Here is a 22,303-nt window from a genome sequence, read left to right as displayed (position 1 = left end):
CCCACGGAAATTGGTTTATCTGCCGCATGCCTGTGTACATAGTGAGTGACCTGCTAATGGAACGGTACTGCATATTATTACTACTTGGAGAGCAAGGAGAGGAAAACTTTTGTGCTGGCAGCACAAAGAAGCACGTCTTCAATGGTTGCCAGTACAAAAGTTGACTTTGAATAAACCTGAAATGAGACCGTGGGGGGGCTGATATTTGCGTAACATTGAACAGGACTGTGAGAAAGTAGTCTAAAGCAGTTGAGTAGGCCCACGCTGTTATTACACCATATACCACTGTATCTGGATTCACTCCTGGGGTGATGTCAGAGCTCCTCAGACCAGCAACCTCTCTGCAGCTGACCAAACAGGGAGCAAGGCAGTTCTGAGGTCGTTCTCATAAACACCACCATCAGCGCCATCTATTCTACCCCACTATTACTGCCACGTGTTCTCCTGCAGTGCACCCTTGGCTCCAACAAAAGACTCTTTTTCACTCTTAGACATGCATCATACAGTAGCATCTCAGTTACTCATATGAATTGGTGAAATCAGCAAAAAAGAATGGTATCTATGCAAAGAAAAAAACAAACAATAAGATGGAGATTTGGACTTGGCATTAAAACAAAGAAAGTTTCTTGCCTCAAGGTCTCAGACATGTCCACGTGACATCTTTATTCTTAACCCTGGACACAATATGTGCCCCAGACATGCAAAGTAAGCCCATTTGGAAACCAAAGCTCATGCAGGAGACCAGTATATACTGAGAGTCAGCAGAAACTGAATTAGAAACTTGCTATCACAGGAAGCCTCCTGATGAGTTCACTGGTTTGGCCGACATTGGCCCATACTGGGGGAGACTGAAGCCAACAGCTGGAGGAAAGACTGAGTCATATGCCTCCCCTTCTCCATCCCCACTCTAGTGTTTATAAACACACACACATACATGCATGCACACACGTATACACACAATGCAAAAATAGTGATGTTTTAAGTGAAGTCTCCCTAAACAGACACAGCCTTGTGCTTATGCATGTGGACATACAGTGTACACACAGGTACATACACTGTGATGCTTCATAAACACACACACTACACACTAAGCTTCACTAAATCCTGATTCAGAAAAAAACAAGATGAACGGTGAGTCCATTTAATCCTGCTGCAGGAGAGGACCCACACTCCACGACGTCCTCATTGTCCAGCAGCACACCATGGCGTCCTCTTGTTTTATCAATAGCAGCGTGTGTGTCTAGACTCTGTAAAAACAGCTGGTGGGAGTAAGAGAGTGGATAGCCCAGTGGAATGACAGATTTATCCCATAGTTATCATAGTTGGGATTAGAGGACAGAGTCCAAAGATGAGAGAAACGGTGGGCTGAAGGGCAACAAAAAAAAGAAAAGAGCGGGAAAAGAAGAAACAAAGTAGGAGGCGGATTTGCTCTTTCATGAAGGTCAAAGGCAAACTGACCAGGCTGCCAGCGTCTGGCTGGTGGGGTGACGGGCTCACTGGATGTAACGGACCAGCAGTATGCTCAGCTCTTTTAGGTTGTGATCATCCAGCCGACCAATTTTGTTATATAACAGCAAAACCAGCAGACCACTCACCACCACCACCACACTCAGCTCAGCCTCTCTCTGGTGCTGCCACGTAGAGAGAGAGAGAGAGAGAGAGAGAGAGAGAGAGAGAGAGAGAGAGAGAGAGAGAGATCTATACTGCAGGCAAGAGCCTATCAGAGGCTGTTTCCTGCTCAAATGTGGTTTGAGCTGTAAGCAGAGGCGAGACTGTTTGGTAAAATTACACTTGTTTTAGTTGTCCAAGTGAAAGACTGGGACTCACACAGGGAAGAGGATCCCAGCATATTCCAAATACATCTGCCATCGACTGAGGTCACAAGCAGGGAATCTTCCCAGAACACAGGAAGCAATGAAACAATAACAGCACCATTAACCACATAGAGGTCCACTTGTCAGTGATGGTGAACCTCCTCACTACCTCCAACACATTTATACTCCTTTCACACAAAACACACACATGGGATACTGGTCTGTTGAATGCAGCCAGCATTTTTTTTTAGAATCTTTTACAGAAATCTGATTTGGAACACTGATAAATGACATGGTCTTTAGTACATTTACCCATGGCCATATCAGTTCATGATAGCCATTCAAAATTGTTGAATCTTTGCCAGGTCCCCAACTCTGAAGCAGAATCCTCTCATTGTGCTTTGATACACCATATGATGCTTTAGTGTGGCTTTGACTGTGACCACTGGGTGAGAGTGAAATATTCAAATTTTACTATTCAAATCATATGGCTCGTACATTCAAGGCTACTTTTGCCTTCTTCCTCCACATGTTCCTGTCCTCAAATTCAGTGTTTTGTTTGCATGAAAGGGGATGGTTCACCTCTTTTTGGAAAGGGGGGAACAGAAGAGGCTCACACCTTGACACCTAAACACAACAGCACTACCAGAGCTTGACCAGAGTGGAGTTGATAGTACCCCAACATATTTACAGTGTCACAGGAGCAGAAGGTGAGAGGTCTCACAGATTTACTGCAAAAATAAAACTTATCAAGAAGAGGACACTGCTTTTAAGAGCAAATGGTTTGGGAAAGTTTCTGGTTTGTGTCAGCAATCAGTGTACAAAAATCAGAGGACAACTGAAAATATCCAGAGATTTCACATAGAGGCAACACTCTAGATGACTGTACATTGAGAAGCCTAAGGAGCGTTTTATTGGAGACATGACACCAACCAGATCCCACTGCTGTTTCTCTGACTGTGGGAGTAAGACCTCAGCTGACCAGACTCCCACAGACCGAGAAGTGAGTTTCGACTACAGCAGCCAGCTTAGGGCTGCCATGTCACTGTTTTCACCGGGGGTGGGGGCTCCCAGATTACTAAAATATACTGAAATATGACTAAAACTTTTTTTTTCCCCCCAATCATGGGCAGCTTTAGGGAGGTGAAAAGGCGTGGGTGTAAAAGAGAATGTGAGAGGAGAGGCTTAAGAGAGCAGGGGAGAGAGGCGGAGGGAAGGTAGAGGAGAAAAGAGTTTTATTAAGACTCAAGTACATCTATGCTGACTTCCTCACTGAGAAATTCTATGAATCTATGAATATGCCCTGCCCACCACCAATGTTTGCTAGGTTTACCAGTGAAAGAGCAGAGAGATGGCCAGAGTTAGAGGAAACATAAGACATTAATTTTAGCTGATTATTTCAACCATTTATCCATTACTTTTAGCTAAATATTTCAGAAGTTTATCCATCATTTTTACACCATAGTCTGCCATCTACACCTCTGAGGTGCAAGCACACCTGGTTAGGAAACTACTATATAATATATATACTATGGCTGCAATGTTTGCAGTTTAATTCGGTCGAACCGTTATTACAATTAGTGAATTCCTGATTTTTTTAAGAGGAATTTTTCCATGAAAACGCTTAAGCTAACTTTAACTGAGACTGAATATGCAATTAACAGCTTCAATCCAAAACACTGGTTTCCATCTTCAACAAAACTCTCTCTGGTCAAACTGAGGAGGGAAAAAATTGAAAGAAAGCAGGTGTTCAACCTCTACAGTGAGGTCTTTAATGCTTTCTGGCACACAAGAGAAGTAGCCAACAAAACCTAGTTTAGGGACATATGATGTGTTCTCATGCATTCTCTTACATTTGACATTAGATTGAATGGATAAGTGTGTGTTAGAGTGATAAAAAGGAAGAGAGAAAAAAGGAGTGAAAGGCAAAATGAATGCACTCATTCATGCCAGTATATGCATGCGTGTGTGTTCATGCTCACTGTTTGCGTTTGATCTGCAAAACATATAGCAGTCATGAATCTGAATGGAAGTGAGCACTGGACTGGTTCTTGTCCACACCAACTACTGAACCTTATACTCAAAATATTGAACCGTCCCCTTTAACTATCTCCAGTCTCCCCAGAAATATTTGTCCTCTTCTCTCATAAATTATCTCTATCCCTTCATCTATCTCCTCTCTCATTTCTCAGAACCACTTAGGAAGACCTGTGTGTGAGCTTGAGAGCACGGCTGCTGTCAATCCAGCTGTTACCCTGAATAATGGGATATCTCTCATGCTATGGGGGTTCTTAGGATCAGCGTCTGTGTCAATCATCTAAATTGTACACCCATATGGGGTCAGCCCGCAGATGTTCTTAGATTTCACAAAGACAAATTCTGCAGGTTTCATGGTAAACTTAAACCACATCTTTTTAAAGAGCTACATATTGGGCCCACGCTTCACAGGAATGCATTTCCTGATTTGAAGGAAGCAAGTCTAATGGCATCACTGCACTCATTGTTCCTGATGGCCATAGCAGTCATCCTACACTATATTAATCCTGTAGGCATAAGCAATCAAGTGAAAACACTAGCAACGTAAGATGGCCATCTATCCTGAAACAGAGTCATCCTGCTGTGGCTACAGAGCAGCTCACATATGGCCTCAGAGAAACATGACCTAAGCTGTGTCTCAATATCATACCACATACTGATTCTAACCAGGCTTTGAGTATATAGTGTATTCACAAAATAGTTCTTTGTGATGATTTTTTCATAGTAGAGAACGTAACAAATGCTTTCAAATTCAAATTCATGTTTGATGTATAAGGCTCCATTATTTTTACATATATATATATATAAGTAGGAGGAGGAACTTAAAATTGCACATGGTGGTGAGCTAGCTGCAGAACAATGATGAAAACAACCCAACAAAAAAAATAAATACATAGAAATCTACTGAAAGGAAACAGTTTGCTTTGAATATTTGAAGTCAAAATTGGAAGTTGATTAATGTGAGTTGGTAGAATCATCTTTCATGTTAGCACAAAATTGTCAAGTACATTATATTTTTAATGCTAATAGTCACTTAAAAGCTTATTAAACATATATTTAATGCATAACTCCACAGTTGCATGAAGTAAATACATGAAACAAATAGTGATCACAGTTGAATCCAACTTATTACAGTATTGTGGTCCAACATCTGTCTTGTAAAGACTGTAATTTCCCAAAGGAGAATTCAACCTTTGCTGCCAGGTTGCAGTGCTCCTGGGGTGAGTAGAGGTAATTTCCTGAGGTTACTTTAGCACAACAAAAACCTAGACCGCTCAGCTAGGACATGACCTCACTAATCAATTCTGCTGATTGTCACTATTTTCATCACAGTGTTGTCAAACTTCTACCTGCGCTCATCGCCTCCCCATCAAACAGTGATTTCTCTGACCCACTCCCCTACAAATAAATGTCCTCTGCTTACATTCCTGGTTGCAGTTGCTTATGTTTAAGATGAGGACAAGCATGAGAAATACAATCATCTGCATGGCTTTGCTTTGGATATTGCTCAATCAGGGAGTCCTCTGAAAGTAGAGCCAGGAAAGAGCGTCAGATTATTAAATGGAGCAGGCGGAACAGTTAGGCTGACACATGGTTGACATGTGTTTACTGGAAGTCCGTCAAAAACCAGTCAAAAACAAATGTAAGCATATGGCTACCAAAACGGCTGTAAATTTCTGAGCATGTACACAATGTGTCAAAAAAGTCTGAAAAGTCCACTGAGTTAGACATTTGCTTTAATATGCTTCAGTCAAAGCAAATCTGAGCATGCTTAGCTATAGCCTCAACATCCTGAAGACAAGAGGAGAGTTAGAGAGTCTGAAGCAATAATGTGACAATAAAGGTCAGAGATGTCTGTGCTCATTTCCCATGGAGGTGAGGCACGGACACACATCCTAAATGCGAACAAAATGGCCCCAAAATGACCCTATACACACTGACTTCATTTCAAAACACCACACATGCCAGAGAATCATATGCTAGCTGACCCCTGTACTTTAACAAATATGACTGGTTTTCTATTTAGCACATGACAGGTGCAACAGTTTTCCCCTAAAACCATTTCTCCAACAACTCACTCCTGTTCAGTTTGAGACCATGATGAACACCTGACCTAAAACTAACAGACTGCACGGTAACAAGCTCAGTGAAGAGGGGCGACCATTTCACAAAGGCCACCTTGAGGGCCACTAAACTGTTTTCTCTTGCTGAAAAGAAAGAGTGAACGTTTTCTTAAATGGTCCTAATTGTACACAGAAAGTGAATGGGAGGTTTATTTATGAGCTCTGCCTTCTGCCTGCAGGTGTAGTATTGAAGAATGGAAAACCTTGCACAACCTGGTGTAAATTATTTTGTATGTGCATGCTTGTATGCATGAATGCATGTGCAAGAATTTATGTGTGTGTGTGTGTGTGTGTAAGAAACAGTGAGAGGGAGTGTGTGTGTCCTTTTGGTGCACTGAGGAGAACCTTGAAATACTCCAGAGCTACCTACAGCTGGTCTACACTGTTAAAGGGGAAGTCCCCTCTCTTGTGGAAATTCCATTACAAATGGCCACAATGCAACTCCTGTAACGACTTCATGGTAACACAAACAAGTGCTGTGAAGACCATCACATGAAAGGGAGAGAGACGACATTTTTGTTTCTGCTATTCATTTAAAATCTTTCACCTACATGAGTGATTACGAACACGATACACAGGGATTTGGCAAATTATGCTGTGTTATTAAATGTGGCAACCTTACACTAACTAGGTTTTATTATATATGTATGACCAGAGCAGCATTTATTTGGACGGAAGTTGTGTGGCTCATTGTTCTTCCTAGGTGGTTAGGTTAGGCAACCAACAGTCTAAAGGAATCTTTTAGTTCCTTAAAAAAAAAAGTTCCTGGGCAGCATTTTGCACAGGAGTAGACACAAAACTGAAATTGGTGTGGCTCACTTCAGTTGTGAAAGGATTAAATCCTTGGTGAGCCCAGCTTTTGTAAGTTTAAGTCATTTTTGTCTGAATTTCATATTTAGCAGGTATGAAACAGTACTGTACTGTATACAGGCAAAGCATTTTCATTGTCTCTTGACACCATGAAAATAAAATTCCCTGGTAAATGCCCTTGATTTGTCAGGTACATAATTTGCTATGTTAGCCAAAACAAGCAACCACATTTTTTACTGTAATGGTATCCATAAAAGGTTCATTGATATTCCAGAAGAGATATAGTAATAATATGATGTAACATTACACGTACTGTGATTGTGGATTTTATCCTTGTCACCCACTCCCACCACAACATGCCCTCTGCTTAACTCTAGCTCTTGTTTTTCCATCTATAGTAACATACTACATTAGCCTGTATCCTGTGGTGGCTTAGAGGCAATCAAAGACAGCTCATTATCTCCTTTCTCTCTCCACTTCGAGTTAGTAGACCATCAGTGTTCAGTGACAGACAGGACTGCACACTGAGCCCAATAAACCTGCCAGAAGGAGAAACACCAGACCACCTGTATGAAGTACAAGACAAATGGTTCTTTGAATGCAGTATGTGAGACAACAGCACTGAGGCTGATGATTGTCGCCAGAGTCTGAGGAGTGTACACTGAATGTATAATGTTAAAGTTACATTCAGTATGAAACTGTACATAAAAAATGTGTTAAACATTTATGACAAGGCCTGTAGATTTATTTACTGGAAAAATACTCATAAGTCTATATCAGCTGTCTGCACCTTTTAACTAGCATTGCAAAGCGTTTGCTTCGGGAAAGTAAAAATTTATAGCCCATGTCCAAGTGCAGGAATGTATAGGGCATGGATGTCCTATACACACACACAAAGAGACTGTTAATAATTTCTAGAGCAGAACGGAAACAACACCTCAATGTACAGATTGTACAAAGCCTCAGAAAATGGGCCAATGAGTTCAACAAATATTTGCTTCCAAGTTAGTATAGATTTTTCTTTGTACTTATTGTTGACATGATTTGATACAGTAGATATCTCATGATGGCTGATCTTACTCTATAACTGAAGAAAATATACAGCTTAGTAAAAGATCACATGCACAGAAATGTTTCAATAAAGGCAAATGACATGGAATAAAATAAAAGATATGATAACATAAAATAAAATATTACTTATCATTAACTCTTGTACTAAAAAAAATAAGTTAAAGAAAAGTCATTTCCTGGTTGTGGTGGAATGATCTGCCTCATTCTGATTTGGTGAAGTGAACATGAAGCTAAATATTTGGTCAGCATCATTTTTTGTCCATGTAAGCTCTCACTTTTGAATATGTTTCCATTCAGTGTGAAGCCACATAGTAACAGGTGTCCCATTGTGTCAAGATCCTGTAGATTTTCTCAGCAAGAGCCAAATGCCCTCCATCTGTTTCCTGCTAAAATGGCAGCCATAGCAGGGTTCAAGAGGATTGCCCTGCAAATAAAACCGTTTAAATAAATCCCTTCCTCTCAGGAAGAAGAGAAAGAGCACTCATCAGCTCCCATCCATCTCCTCTCAAGATCCTACAGCCTGACTAAGCTTTTCCCTGCAAATGCCTCCTAACAAATGTGCCGTGGAAGACCTGCATGTGCACTCCAGTTCCTAAACAAATTTGGTCATTAGCAGGCCAAGCACTATGGCACTCAAACTTTGCTCAGAGGGCCAAACACATTGATCAGAGAGATAACTAGTGTTTTCTCTATCAACATTTCTGCACTGTGCAATGCTGTCAGATAGGAGCATTGAGAAAAAGCATGCTGAAAACAAAATGAGGAGTAATCAAGGCAGAAATTGAGCTCTGGGTGCTGGCTTTTTAACCTTGATTTCATGTATTTAGTTTGACCTCCTATCTCACTGTTTGTTTGATCTAAATTACAGGTTTTAATCACACACTGATGTGTGTCTTTCTCTTGTAAATGTCATCACTGAATACATCAGCCTTAAACAAGCTGAGTTGACAAATGATATCAGGTAAGTACTGTTTCTGCGGCGTAAACAAGGTTAGCTTTTTGTGGGAACTGACACAATGTGATGAGGTGTAGCAGCAATTAATTGTTACGTTCAAGGACTTTTTTCACCTGGTTGAAGTGGTTGTTGCTTTTCTGTAATTGTTTGGTTAAAAAGGGTTCAAAGCAGATGGCACAGAGACTCGTTACCCTCAAATTTTGGTATGAAACTGTGACAATGTTATTGAATTTCTTCTGCACATGTGCAGTAATGCAATGTTATGAGAGATTTCACGTGTCTTCGATTTTGTCTCTGGGCTAAGATAAGTGAGTTACCAAAGATAATGTATAAGAAAAACATTGGTACTTTCTGTTTCTAGACATGTTGTTCATGCCATATTGTAGGTTTATTTTTACCTCATTTTTGCCATTACAATCATATCTTAATCATTTTTTACTGTAATTTTATAATTTGTAATTTTGTGTTATACTTGTTTTTCCAAGCTATATTTTCATATTATTTTCAATAAACATGATAGAAAGACCAGGGAAAATAACTAGAGAAGTAACCGAAAATAAAACCCCACATAGTGTTTGAAGGTCTGTGTGTCAATGCCCCTGGTCTCACTTGCATTTATTATAAAGCTTTCAACATGGACTACAGCAGTGCAGTACATCTCTAATCAAAATGTACCATTAGTGAGATCAGGTAGCAGATCCTCTAATTTACCACCTCTAATTTACTTCTGACTTTCATGAGTCATGATCCCCACCAGCTAGCAACACTGAGCTCTGAGACTGCCCATAAGAAACATCTTAAATTCCTCATCCAGAGAAAATATGCAAGCGCAGGGCTCCTTAAATCAAGAGGTGTCAACTTGTGAATGTACAGACACGCTTGTTGGTCAAACAGCCCTGAAAACCGAGCCACTGTTGACTTAGGGAGGGCACCTTGAGTGGGTGGAGGTAGCGGACATGTTGGGCTCCTCAAACGCAGCCAGTCCTCTTGAGGCAGCCCTTTCATGCTGCACAGTCTAGGTCCCTTAGGAGCCTGAGTGTTGCTGGGAAAGGGTCTAAGCCTCTAGAGAAATCTACCACTCTGTGAAGCCTTGGGTCCAAATACTCACTTTTGGCTAATGGTGCTTCAACATTCATTGGCCATGTTCAGGTGACAGGATAGGGCTCGCTAGCCATGTCTGACTACACAGGTGTTTGTGACTCTCCTGATAATAATAATAAGAATTTTAATTATAGAGCACTTTTCAAGCAACAAGCACAAAATGCTCATTGATGAAAGCTCATTTGTAATGTTGTCCTTCCTCTGGAGCAACAACCAAGGAATACTCTACAGATGAGTCATGTGGAGAGAGTCCATTAGTTAAAATGTAATCACTGTCACTTACATGAGCTCATAAACTATGAGCAAAAAAAGATATGGTAGATAAGACAAGTATCTTTACTTAAACAGTGGAGTGTCCATTGGCTAAACTATCGTAATAGCACAGGAAATCCTCAATTAATCTCTTTGTGGTTTCACAGAGGGCTAATCCAATTTCACAGGCTGCCTGAAAATAACAGTCTAATTCTGTAAGCAATACCAAGAAGGAACAACAAGGATATTTTAGCATTTCCAAAGAGGAGGATATACATACATTGGCCCTTCTGTTGTGCAATGAACTAGTCTCCCACTCACCTCTGTGACTACAGTTAGAAAGGTATAGCATCAATCCTAAGTACTAATGTGAGGGCCCCACTGAAATGTGTTTTCCTGTTGTCACTGCTAGTTTCTGTGATGACAGAAATGACCACCTACATGGCAGCTGGTTCTCTAAATGCACCCAGACAGTAGAAAGCTGAAAAACCTCTTCTCACAAAGCAAACATCACTGCTGTATAACACAGGAAAAAGCCCTAACACTTTCACCAGTAATGCAGGAGTTCATGGACAGTGATAAAGGGGACGGCTCTTCATTTCAGAGAGAAAATTATACCAGGAGTTGGCTGGGTTTTTTTTTTTTTTTTTTAAGTGCCTTGTATGTGTTGAATCAGTTGGTGATGGCCAAGGATATTTGGAGTTAGGACTGACCAGATGGTAGTATTTTGACCTGTAGAAGATGCCGAATTAAGGCCCAGTCACCCCAGAGGATGGAACAGGACTTGGACAGCTAGTTGATAAACTACTGCTGGCAACCTAACCGCTGACTGACTGGCCTGCCAGGTTAGCATTAATCAGTCAGAAGCCTCTTTCTGTTTTCTGTGTACTGTTTACACAGAGTTACATAAGACAGAAGGAAAGCTCTCCAAGCTAGCAAGCTTTTTAACTCTCAGTGTGCATGAATGGGTTGCTCCGTTGCTAATGGGACAATAAGTTCACAAAGTTTATTCAAGACACATTTGTACCATTGACACATGTTGACAACTATTCCTCTTTTGTGAAGCACTTCACATTTCAACAGAAGATGTTAAATAATGGTGCAACACAGACTGTAAACTGCAATAGCGTTCTCCATTTTGGACTTTCTGGCTCTCAGTTCTCTCAAATGTCACCACTGTAAAGACAGCTCAGTGTTGGTCAAAGGCACAAATTAATGTGACTAAGTTCACAAAAGCTGAGCTTGACACAAAACATTTGTGCAAATTTACTTTGGCAGTTCCATTGGAAATAACTGATTTTAAATGCTGCTGTTATTTTAACTTTATCCACTGATCCATTGATTCTAACCTTCTCATTGTTTTTATGGGGTTCCAACTACACAAAAGCTGTTAATCAACACAGGATCAGTCACACTGACAGCCTCCTCTTAGACCTTGAGAAAATCATTTGTGCATAATGGTCACACATCCACTATGTTGCAGAATGCTGAAACAAAATACAACCTTAAAATTCTTCCTGCTCTATCTGTAAAAACAGACGGAGACCTCCACCACTCTTCCACCAGTCTAATATAACAGACAAAAGCTGCATTGAGGAAGAGAAGAGAAAAAGACAGGAGGGGCTGAAAGAGGAGGGATGCTTGAGATGAGCTTCATAGGAAGGTGATGAGGCTCAGGCTGTCTCTCTCCGTCTGGGACAAGCTAATGACTTCTCTGTTGTCCTCACATGAATGAAGACCATCTCACAAAAAAACACAAATGAGAGCTGAGATAGGGCTATTTAGAAGGACCTGCTGCTGAATAAACAGTGTCAGAAGTGTGTATGTGTGTGTGTGTGTGTGTAGAGACAGCTGAATTGACAGTCTGATCATATTACATTTGAGCCAGTCCTGGAGAAAACACTGATAAAAGCATATCTGTCTGCAGGTTAACAACCTATTTAAACCACTTTGTGCCTATGTTAGAGTATGAGTTTGTGTCCATGTGCGAGCCTGTGAGTGTATGTGTGTGTATACATGTGTATGTGTAAAGCTTAAGCTAGCAGGTTTTTTACTGGAGAAAAATAAGGGTGCCCTTTCTTTCTGTCTGGCCGATCCACTCCAGTCCATCAGAGGAATGTCGGGTCACTAGCTATGCGTGCGGTCGACCTGAAACACCTGGCCACACCTGGGACATCCCACACACACACACACACACACACAGACTGTCAAACAGTATACACACATATTCATAGAGCTCTGCGGTCCACCTAGTGAGGGCGATTGACAATTGCAGCTGCTCTGTATGAAGTCTGAACAGAGAAAGGTTTGTCCCATTTTCACTGCTCACTTAAATGTAGACTTGTAATCTGATTACCATCAAGTTCAATCCCACATAACCACTGTGACTCACTGCTAAACATCCTGTAACATGCATACACACATACTATTTCAACGTGATTTCTGCCCAACCCAGAATCAGAATCCCATGTGCAGTGGTCACAAAACAATATTATGATTGAGATTAAAATAAAAAATGTGAGTAGCAGTGTAGTAACACACATTTGGGCCACACAAGTTATTTTCAGTGCTTTAGAGATTTTGATTTGGGGGGCATTTCTTTTCTTGCCAAGAATGCGATGAGAAGATTGATACTACTCTCATATTTGTACAATAAATATGAACCCAGCACCAACATGTAAGCATTAAGACTTTAAGCAGGGTGATACGTCACGATAGTGCCAACCTCATCTCACTAATGAACACACTGTATCTTATTTTTTTAATCTGTGCAAGATCCTGACAAATTCAGAAACATACAACCATGTTTATCTTGCAAAATTGAGTGTGGTATCAATTTTCTCATTCAGTGTTCTGACATTTGTCCTGATTAGCATCGTTACATGCTCATTGTTTATTCCTGATTTGTCAAGTCAAGAGATACTTCTGAAACTATTTACTTTAAAACCACTGCTCTATCATCACAGATATCCATCAGAGGATTTTCCCTCAGATGTGAAATGTTGATCATATGATGGAGAGGGGGCCTGAGACCTAGAGACTGATAAATTTAGAAAGATTAGCAAGGTCTATGGGAACTTTGGCTAGCAGCACAAACAAAGCATTGCTGTAATGCTTCATGAAGACAGAAAACTGTCAGCACAAGGCTTTTATAAGTCTTGACTATGCAGAAAACAAACTTTATCCTTGTGTCATGCTGACATGGTGACTCAGTGGGAATCAAAGTTCCAGACTGTGCTGGTTTATGTCAGCGCCAGATCATCAAGCTGTCACTGGCACTTTTTACCAGTTGTGACATAATTCTATTAGAGTCCATGCACTGTTATAAAAACCTTATCAGGCCTTACCAAAGACACAGACCGCCTGGAGTATATTATGTCTTAAATGGAAAACTCAGCAGATCAGTCACTGTACAGTAACCAGCAAAGCATATGTACCGAAAGGAGATGATTTAGAACCACACAGAAACTCACTCAGAAATATTTTGACTTTAGAAATAAAAGCTCAGCTTACTTGTTGCCATTTGTTTGTTTGTTGCTAAATTTGTTTACGTGCGTCTCGGTTGAAGGAAAATGTAAACCTGATGAGAAAAAAAAAATCATTTTCTAGGAGCAAAAGTCAGAGTGTGTAGCAGCCAAACCACAGCAAATCTAACATGAGAGCCTAATGATTTCCAGTTGCAAGAGAGTGTTATCAGGACCGTCGCCATTTGGCATACCAGCACAATCCTCAATGCCCAATCAGATACATTGTTGTTCAGCACTAGCTAAAAACAGAGATTCATAATGTCAGTCTTTCATCTGACGGGCCATCTTGCAATGTCATATGTGGAGCCTGTGGTTGCAAATGGGGCATCCAGTTGCAGCACTGTCTGGGCATGGGCTCTCCATTTTATTCAGCGTTTGTAGGCTCAAATGATGCATAATGTAAGTGATTTTAAAAACCTCAATAAACAAAACGTTACTGTTTAATCAAGGGGATCAGTGTGTGTTTCCATGGGATTTAGTGCTAAAGGCATGAATGACAGCACCGTTTCTCACTCAAGGGCCTACTGTATTTGAAAGCATGTCTTTGTGAGTCTACCATTCATTATTGTCAGGATTGATGTTTTAGTGCATATAAGTATAATGTGCCTGCTAGACAGTTGCTATAAAACTGTAAAAGAGGTCAACAAACAGACAGGAGCTGTAGCTGTATTCTCCTTAACCTTTACCCTTTACGACTGACTACAGTCACCCTCACCTATAGTACAGAGCCACTGAATGGCCATCTGTTGGTCACGGACACACCAACAGCTCAGTTCAGTGTTTGAGGTGAAACAGCATCCCTGATTGGGTGCTAAGAGCGTTTTTTTAAGGAGGTTGTTGTTGTTGTTGTTTTTCAAGGCAGTCGGAACCAGCGTCAGAGAGACGCACTCAGGGCCGGGATTCACACAGATGCCTCATTAATGTGTGATCAAGCAGAGAGACAGAGGACGTCTGTGGACCGTGGCCAGCCCTCTCTTCCTCTCCACAGAGAACCCTTTCTACACTTAGCACCCCACTTCATCTCTTTATTGCGCGGTGAACACACACAAAACACACCTATAATATCCGGTTCCACCTCTAGAGAGGGAGGAGGGAGTGTTAACCAAAGAGTAAGGTGAAGCTGTGTGTGTGTGTGTGTGTGTGTGTGTGTGTGTCCATACATCTGCTCTGCATGTATATATGTGTATGTGTGGAGAGATTAAAAGGAAATCGAAGCCTGTCGATGTGAGGACAGGCTGCTTTCAGCGCTGCGTCCCTCAGCATCAATTAGCAGGTTATGCTGTGACTGGCTCCTGTTAGAGGTGAAGTGGGCCAGCTGAGGGAGGTAAACACACCTCATCCCCAGGGCCCGCTGAAATCAGAGGGGAGGCAACAATGTGCCACTGCCTGAGCCACAGAAGCCTGCCTGTGCCCGGCCACTAACACGCTTTAGCAGTCATTTCCTACCTTCTCCTCCAATTTCCTCAACCCGGTTCATGTACGGAGCTGACAGTGGATGGTTCACCTGGCTGCATAAGAAACCTTTTTTTCTGCTGTTACTCTAACCTTGTGTGTTTGAGGGAGTCTGTGTTTTGGGTCACTTTAGCCAACTGATGAGAGGTCAAGGTTGATCAGACACAACAATCACTCTGTATGTATGTTTTGGTATCTCTTCAAACCGCAAAATAAGGTCACTTTGTAATAACGCGCACTGGTGGCATAAGCTAGACTTTTACTTTAGTCAAAATAAATAAAATTTACAACAGTTACAGAAACCACCACCCTCCTTGTTTTTCTTCTCAGACAAATTGTTGTTTTAGGTACAAATTGTCAAAGCAGGCTCCTCAGATCCTTGTTCCTGACAGTCAGTAGCCCAGTTCTCTTTTGTAATTAATCTTATTAAACCCCACCTTTTTACAAAACAACAAAATAGCACAGCTTGTTTAATATGGACTTTAAAGTCAGATGAAAAGCCTTCTCGTAAAAATGAAGAGGAAAGAGCTGAGGCTCTCGTAACATTCACTCTTAACAACACTCAAAAGAAAGAGTAAGGAAATGGAGAAAGGAGCAAGAAAGAAAAACAGGAACTGAACTGTATGAGTTAGTTTTAAAATTAGTCTTGATTTCTGTGTTTCTGTCACACAAGGCCCCTGAACATCCAGATGACAACTGAACTTCATTAAAAGAGACAAAACATAGCGTACCATCCTAAGTGGTAGACCAGTCATGCTTCCACATGGATTTAGGTCAACCTGTTTAGCCCTCTTTAGGAGCCCTCATGTACACTGGGTCCATTCAGGGCCTCAAGGTGTAAAGTGAGATGTAAACAAAGAGTTTACTGGGCCAGGTCTAAGCACTGAAGCTATAGGCCTCTGGATTGGCCTCTGGCACAAACAGCTAACCTCACAGACTAAAGAGAGGGTTTTCAAATCAGATCAGTCCTCTAAAAAATGTAAACTTCATTGGCAGAAAATCAAAAATGGGTGTTCAAGATGGTAGCACAAAGAGTGGCTACTCAGCACAGCCAAATGCACACCAAACCACTGTTACAGACAACACTTCTGATCTGAAACCTCTGACCCTGTTTGGGTCAGATGTTGCCTGTACTGACCGGAATACTGAAGCTTACTTTCTGAAGCATTCAGAAAACATAATGATAGTCAGCAAGTGACTAGCTACACAGATGCAAATGAGTTTAATATGAAATTACAGCACTTCCAAAAGCAGTGAAAGAGATCATTGATAACCTCACACAGTTGACAATAAACCCAGTCCTTTCTTGCAAATGCTCAAGTCTCATAATGGTAATCTTTCTGGTCAAAGACACCAGACATTCTGTGAAGGACATTGCTGCAGAAGAGAATTTACAAGCTGGCTGAACATAATGGCAGCTAAGAAAAAGAAGAATGTAGAGTACATGTAAAATGAAAGGCTAAAGAAAAAAGTTAAAGAGGAAATGTGTAAATGCACTAGCTGATGTGTAGTTGAATGTGCAGTTCAAAACATCACAACAGTGACCACTTCGCTCTACACCACAGACAGAGACTTAATATGGATTATCACATTAAAATCCAGTTGATAATCCTCATTGTACTATGTGTGCATTGTAATGAGCTGCTGCAGCAGTTAAACAAACTACTTTTTCATGGATAAGATCCACCATATTATATAATGCTGTCACTATTCTCATACCTGTCTTATACCGTGTCTACACACGAGGCACAGCATGGGCAGTACGTTAGCAGAAGCCACCTCAGTCCACTGTGTTTACACAAGAGGCATTCAGGCACAGTATTGAGTGTGGGTCACCTGTGTTTTGACTGCCCAACATACAATCACTGTAGTTACATGCATAAAGGAAGAAAACTGATTTTTTTTTCAAGACACGTTTATAGGTGGATAGTAGTGTGAGAGCTGGATTGACTAAAATAGGAGCATATTTGTTCCATCAAATTTGAATGAGACAGACGGATGAAACAAAAAACAGCTGAAACCCTGTCTGTGTAGACACAGCTTTATACCCTGTCTTTACATCCTTTTTGCTGGTAAAACAAACCTTCCGGTTGTGCAGGTTCTTCAGGATGTGTTAAATATCATAGGCATCATAGTGCTAGTCTCTCTCCAGATTACACTACACTTCCCATAAACCCTATAACTTATGTCACAAAGAGGATGTTTGTTGTTTCTAGTTTCTATCATTTTTTGTTTCTAAGCTACAACAACAGAATCTCCCTCTGTTTCCTACTATAATACAGTCCAGCTGACTTCCAACTAAAATGTAACACAGAGGTGCCCATTTTCTCAGTGACATCTGGTCTGGTTTATTTTATCAAATATATTCCAAAGTAAATGTGGGGATTTTGGAATTTTCTGAATTGTTACAGCTCTACACACAGACTGTTTATATGACTGATTGAACTAACATGATCTACACTTTGATGGCATCTTTCACCTTTAACAACCACTGCATAACAAAACATGACATTTGTGTGCTGCTTGAATCTTCCTAGATTACAAAGGGTGCTCTAATTTGTTCCCATTAGTCATAACACACACCTCACCACACATATCGTGCCACCCATGCACACTTGCACACATGGAAGCAAACACACACAGGGTTGATGTGCAGTATGTGGCAGTCTCAGGAGTGGAGTCATTAACTTGCCTAACAAACAGGCCTCTGTGCAGCCACCACCACACCACCCCTCACCCCAAACACACTGGCCTGTTTGAACTCCACTGTCTCACTTATCAGCTCAGTGTTGACACCACCCAGGCTGGCAGCTCCTTCAGCTGTGGTAAACTCCCTGCAAGTTTTATCAGACTGGAAGCAGACAGCTTTTATACTGAAAACACACAGTGATCAGACTGTGAAGCAATAGTGCAATCAGAGAATTCACTGTGAAATACACCAGAATAGCTTTAAAATTTGCCACAGATAGGCTTGCAGTTTAATGTTTACCTACAGCTGACAATGGGGAAACATATTTGGCCTGTGAGAGTGCAAAAATCAGCTCAGAGGGGAAAAAATAGATTGCTAGTGTTCTAAAATTACCCTGACATTGACAAAGAGCAGTCAGATTATAGAGTGTTTGCGGGGCACACTTGACATAAAAGTGACCCTGAGTTCAGCCAGTTGTTTTGATGGTCAGTCAGCACCATGGACAGAGACCCTGTCACCACAGCCTGACCTCGGGGCCCCCAACCCACCACACCAACCAGGGGAAAACACTAGAAAGGCTCAAAGGCTGCCAGAGGCTCTTTTGTAAAAGGCACATTTACAGCATGGAGAAATATACATCAGGAGAATTCAAAAGCAAAGGCTGGTCATAAGGATCATGTTAGAAAACTCAGCAGACCACAATGAAAACCACAACAGGAACATGCCAAGTCATCCTTTTATCATCATGATCTAGGCTAAAAGGAACATGCTCAGCATTATTTCCTGCATGATTAAGCAACTTCCAACATTGTTCCTCATTTTACCTTAAGAAAGTGAAAACAAGCTGTTATCTTATCTTTAGTAAAGGAGTTTACAGGGGCAGTAGTGACTTTATCATACTTGGCATGATATCAGCTTTCCCACTGGTCTCACAGCAGCATGTCACAATATGCTGAATCACAGGTTGCAGTGTTTGTGGGGATGGAGCTGGGCTTGAGTCATCATTCTGCATTAATAATGCAATAACAACTACGAGGCTACTTCTCTGTAAAGGAATACGTGACAAAGCAATATTAACAAAAGCCCCTCTCTGCGTGACAGCAGCGTTTGGTCTCTTTAAATCTAAATATAACTGCGTCTAAAGCTGATACCTAAACCTTCTAGCTAATGCTGCGTTCACTAACTCTTCGAGGGCTCCGGCGGGAGGTCCAGAAATAAAAACATATGACATGAAAAATATGAAATACATTACTAACATCTCAAACATTCTTGATGGTTGCTTCATATATAGTAACCGCAGGAGGAACGTCACCGAATATGTCCCAAACTTAACACGTTAGTAAGCTAAGTGTCAACTTCTAACATTAGCACTGCAGCCACTTATTATCAAAACGTTGTTGTGAGCTTACAGCGCATTACTTGTTAGCCTTTTCCATCTCCCAAAAGTTAGCTAAAGCTTGTAAAATACATTACAGAACATCCACATCTGTCCTCGGTCATGTTGACATTTAAGTTTGGTTGTTGCCATTTCCTACGGCACCTGAAGGCAGCAGCTAGCTTGTTAACGTTGTTCATAGAAACAAACTGATAACTCACACAACTGTATGTCCACACTTACCTTATTGAGGTGAGGGTTTCGGGTGACATCGTAGCCCCTCTTCTTGGTGTACACGAAGGTTTTACTTTTGTCTCCGGACTTCTGCATCTCCGTTTCCAACGACTCCCGTCTGACCAGACCGCGTGCCATGTTGTTGCCTCTTTAAATAGAGCGACGCCGGTGAACTATTGTGAACTCAACAAGTGGATGCGCAAGTCCAGCCACAGAGCTCTGGTCGCACGTCTGTTATATAGTCACTCGATTTAAGAAGAGCCAGAGTCTCGTTATCAACGATGATGTTTTATTGTACACTAATTCACTGGAGGTCTTGATATGAGCAAAGTCCCTTCGAGCTGTGTCACTGAACAGGTGCATGGGAGGCAGGTTATTGGAGCACAGTGGGGGAGCTGAACCAAAATACACCTCCTTATTCCTTTATGGCTTAAATTTTCTTTGAAACTAAGCTTAAATAAGCACTGAAAATGACATAGTTGCATATTATTGTATCAGGATTTTTCTACTGCTGATTTATGGGAGTGTTAGTTACTAAGAGGGTGTTTATTACTTTTATATTAGTGTGAAGATATCCTCAATAAATGAATTAAACCTGTCTGAGCCTCAGCCAGAGCACAAATTTCCTTTGAAATAAATAATTTAATTACCCCCATAACTTATTTTAAAGGAGTTAAGCATAGTTCATTTAAAAAGTAAACGTAAGGTGAAACAAACAAGCTAACCCACCACCTTTGTAAACCACATATTTGAGTTCATTTACATGAATCCACACTGTTTATTACTTGCTTAAGTAAGAAACACTGAATACATTAAAACAATTTTTGACCAGAGCTACAGTGTTATCAGGGAAAATACCTAGCAGCAGCAAATTAATTAATGCAATGTGGTGGTAACAGGAGCTTTATATATATATAATATTAACACTAGCAGCAGCAGTGATAATGGTAATACTTATAGTGCAGTAACCGTCACACTGTGAAGTCAGCTTTCCCAGGACTGACAGTGAATTTCTTAGGTCTTAAATGAACATTGTTCATATTACCATGTATGACTTACATTATCCTGCAGTTTTCCCAGAGTTTTAACGAGTCATGACATTTGTCACAACACATAACTAAGATCATTTTACAACATGATGGGTCTGAGGGCTGTGACAAGAGTGAGGATATCTGAAGCCAAGGTCAAACCTCAGCCTTCACACGGTTACAGCAGGAAAGTTATGCAACATTAGGCAGCAGTGTGTGTGACAGTCAAGAATACCATGGCACTCAGGGAGGGGGGAGGAAGGTTATTCAACCCTCAGTCCATACACCTCACGTTCATGAGGTGACTGCTCCAAACCAGCTGATTTATCAGTATATCAGATCAGTATATTCTACCCAGCTAGAGAAAGTTTATGTCTGTTCAGAAGCATAGGCATTCACACTATTTATGTTTAATTTCCTCAAATTATTTACTTAATCATATGTTTTAATTATTTTACTGGCTCTGTCATGCTCGCCCTCATTACAGAGGATTCCTTGCCAGTGTGTGTCACTGAGATAAAGGGAGGTTGAACCCTGGGTGAAGACATCTGAGGTATGATAGCACAGTGAGGTTGAGCTTGTAAAGATGATTGGACTGATAAAGTTATCTAGAGTGTGTCTGCAGTGTATGAAAGGTAGTTGAGTCCACAGACACTGTTATACTGGGTCAGGCTTTAAAAGGTTTTCAGACTTATGTTGATTAGGTTTATTTTTCTTGTCTTCCTCCCTCATCTATACACACAAAACTGTGTATGCAATGTCTCGAGTGGAGAAAATGTCTGAACTTGTTACATCCAGACATAAATCATGCCACATTGTGGCAGTATTTCAATATTATCACACTGCTATTAGTGAAGAGATTGATATCTCTGTTTTTCTTCTTTGATTTCTCTAGGTGCTGTTGAGCATGTAAAATGGCAGGTATATAAATAGCCTTGACATTCTTGTTCTGTGATTTTTTGAAAACTTGCCTCTTAATATTTTCTCTTTCAGCTGAACTAGAAATACAGCGTTATCTACAATACATTTGTGCATTTATTTACATACATAATAAACATGCACTATTCAATGCAGTGCCGGTAACAGGCATGGTTCCCTCTGGCAACAGACACAGTGGCAGGGTCCTTTGTGCTCAAGGCTCAGAGTCAACATCAGACTTCTGCCAAATGGACAGACCTGACTAAGCTCTGTGAGACAGCTCACTCTCTTATCAGCAGCTTCTGATCCAGACACACTTAACCCCTCACTGTGGAAAAACCTCCTTCTTTCTAGTGCTGGGATATTTTAAAGCCCCCCAAAATTTCTCTGTAATATTTAAGATTCATGACTTAATAAGTCAGAATCCAAGTTAGCATTTAGAAGAAAAAATATCTGTGGATATTATATAGGTCTGTCAAGTGTTTAACTCTCAGAAACTGAGCGTATCTGCCTCATAAGGTTGATTTAGCAGTGGAGCGCAAGCATCAGCAAATAAACCACCAACTACATTGTGATTAAAATGTTTCATTTCTGATTGGCACACATAAGTAAGTGATGTCACCTTTTTCCAACAGAGCCCTGCCCAATTTTAACCAATGAGAGGAGCACATAAAACACACACACACACACACACACACACACAAATATAGAACTCTGTCAGGAAAGTAGCAGGAAAGTGTATAATCACCCCCATCACTATGGTAAGAAGCTGATTGAGAAAATCAGCTTCTTACCATAGGGCCTTTAAAAGGTAGAAAGGTGGCTTATGGGCATTAACTAAAGCTGAGTAGGCTAGTTCGTTAGTGGTTTAAAGTATATCACTGACTGCAAATCATTATTAAATGTCTGTGGTATCT

General features: G+C 40.9%; 1 protein-coding gene across 2 annotated transcripts in view; it reads right to left on the bottom strand.

Moving 5' to 3' along the window:
* me1 (malic enzyme 1, NADP(+)-dependent, cytosolic) overlaps positions 1-19,770 on the bottom strand; it is a 75,121-nt gene extending 55,351 nt beyond the window's left edge. Inside the window, exon 1 of one of the 2 annotated variants that reach the window (XM_018682884.2) lies at positions 19,450-19,770. In XM_018682884.2, coding sequence (XP_018538400.1) covers positions 19,450-19,578 — 129 coding nt within the window. In that variant the 5' untranslated portion in view covers positions 19,579-19,770. The remainder of the gene's footprint in view (positions 1-19,449) is intronic. The other variant, XM_051076159.1, reaches the window with a different exon arrangement.
* Positions 19,771-22,303: the final 2,533 nt, after the last annotated feature.

Source organism: Lates calcarifer, linkage group LG15 (genome assembly GCF_001640805.2).
Source record: "Lates calcarifer isolate ASB-BC8 linkage group LG15, TLL_Latcal_v3, whole genome shotgun sequence".
Lineage (NCBI taxonomy): Eukaryota > Metazoa > Chordata > Actinopteri > Centropomidae > Lates > Lates calcarifer.
The sequence above is the reverse complement of the archived record's forward strand: the minus strand, read 5'-3'. Positions and strand labels throughout refer to the sequence as shown.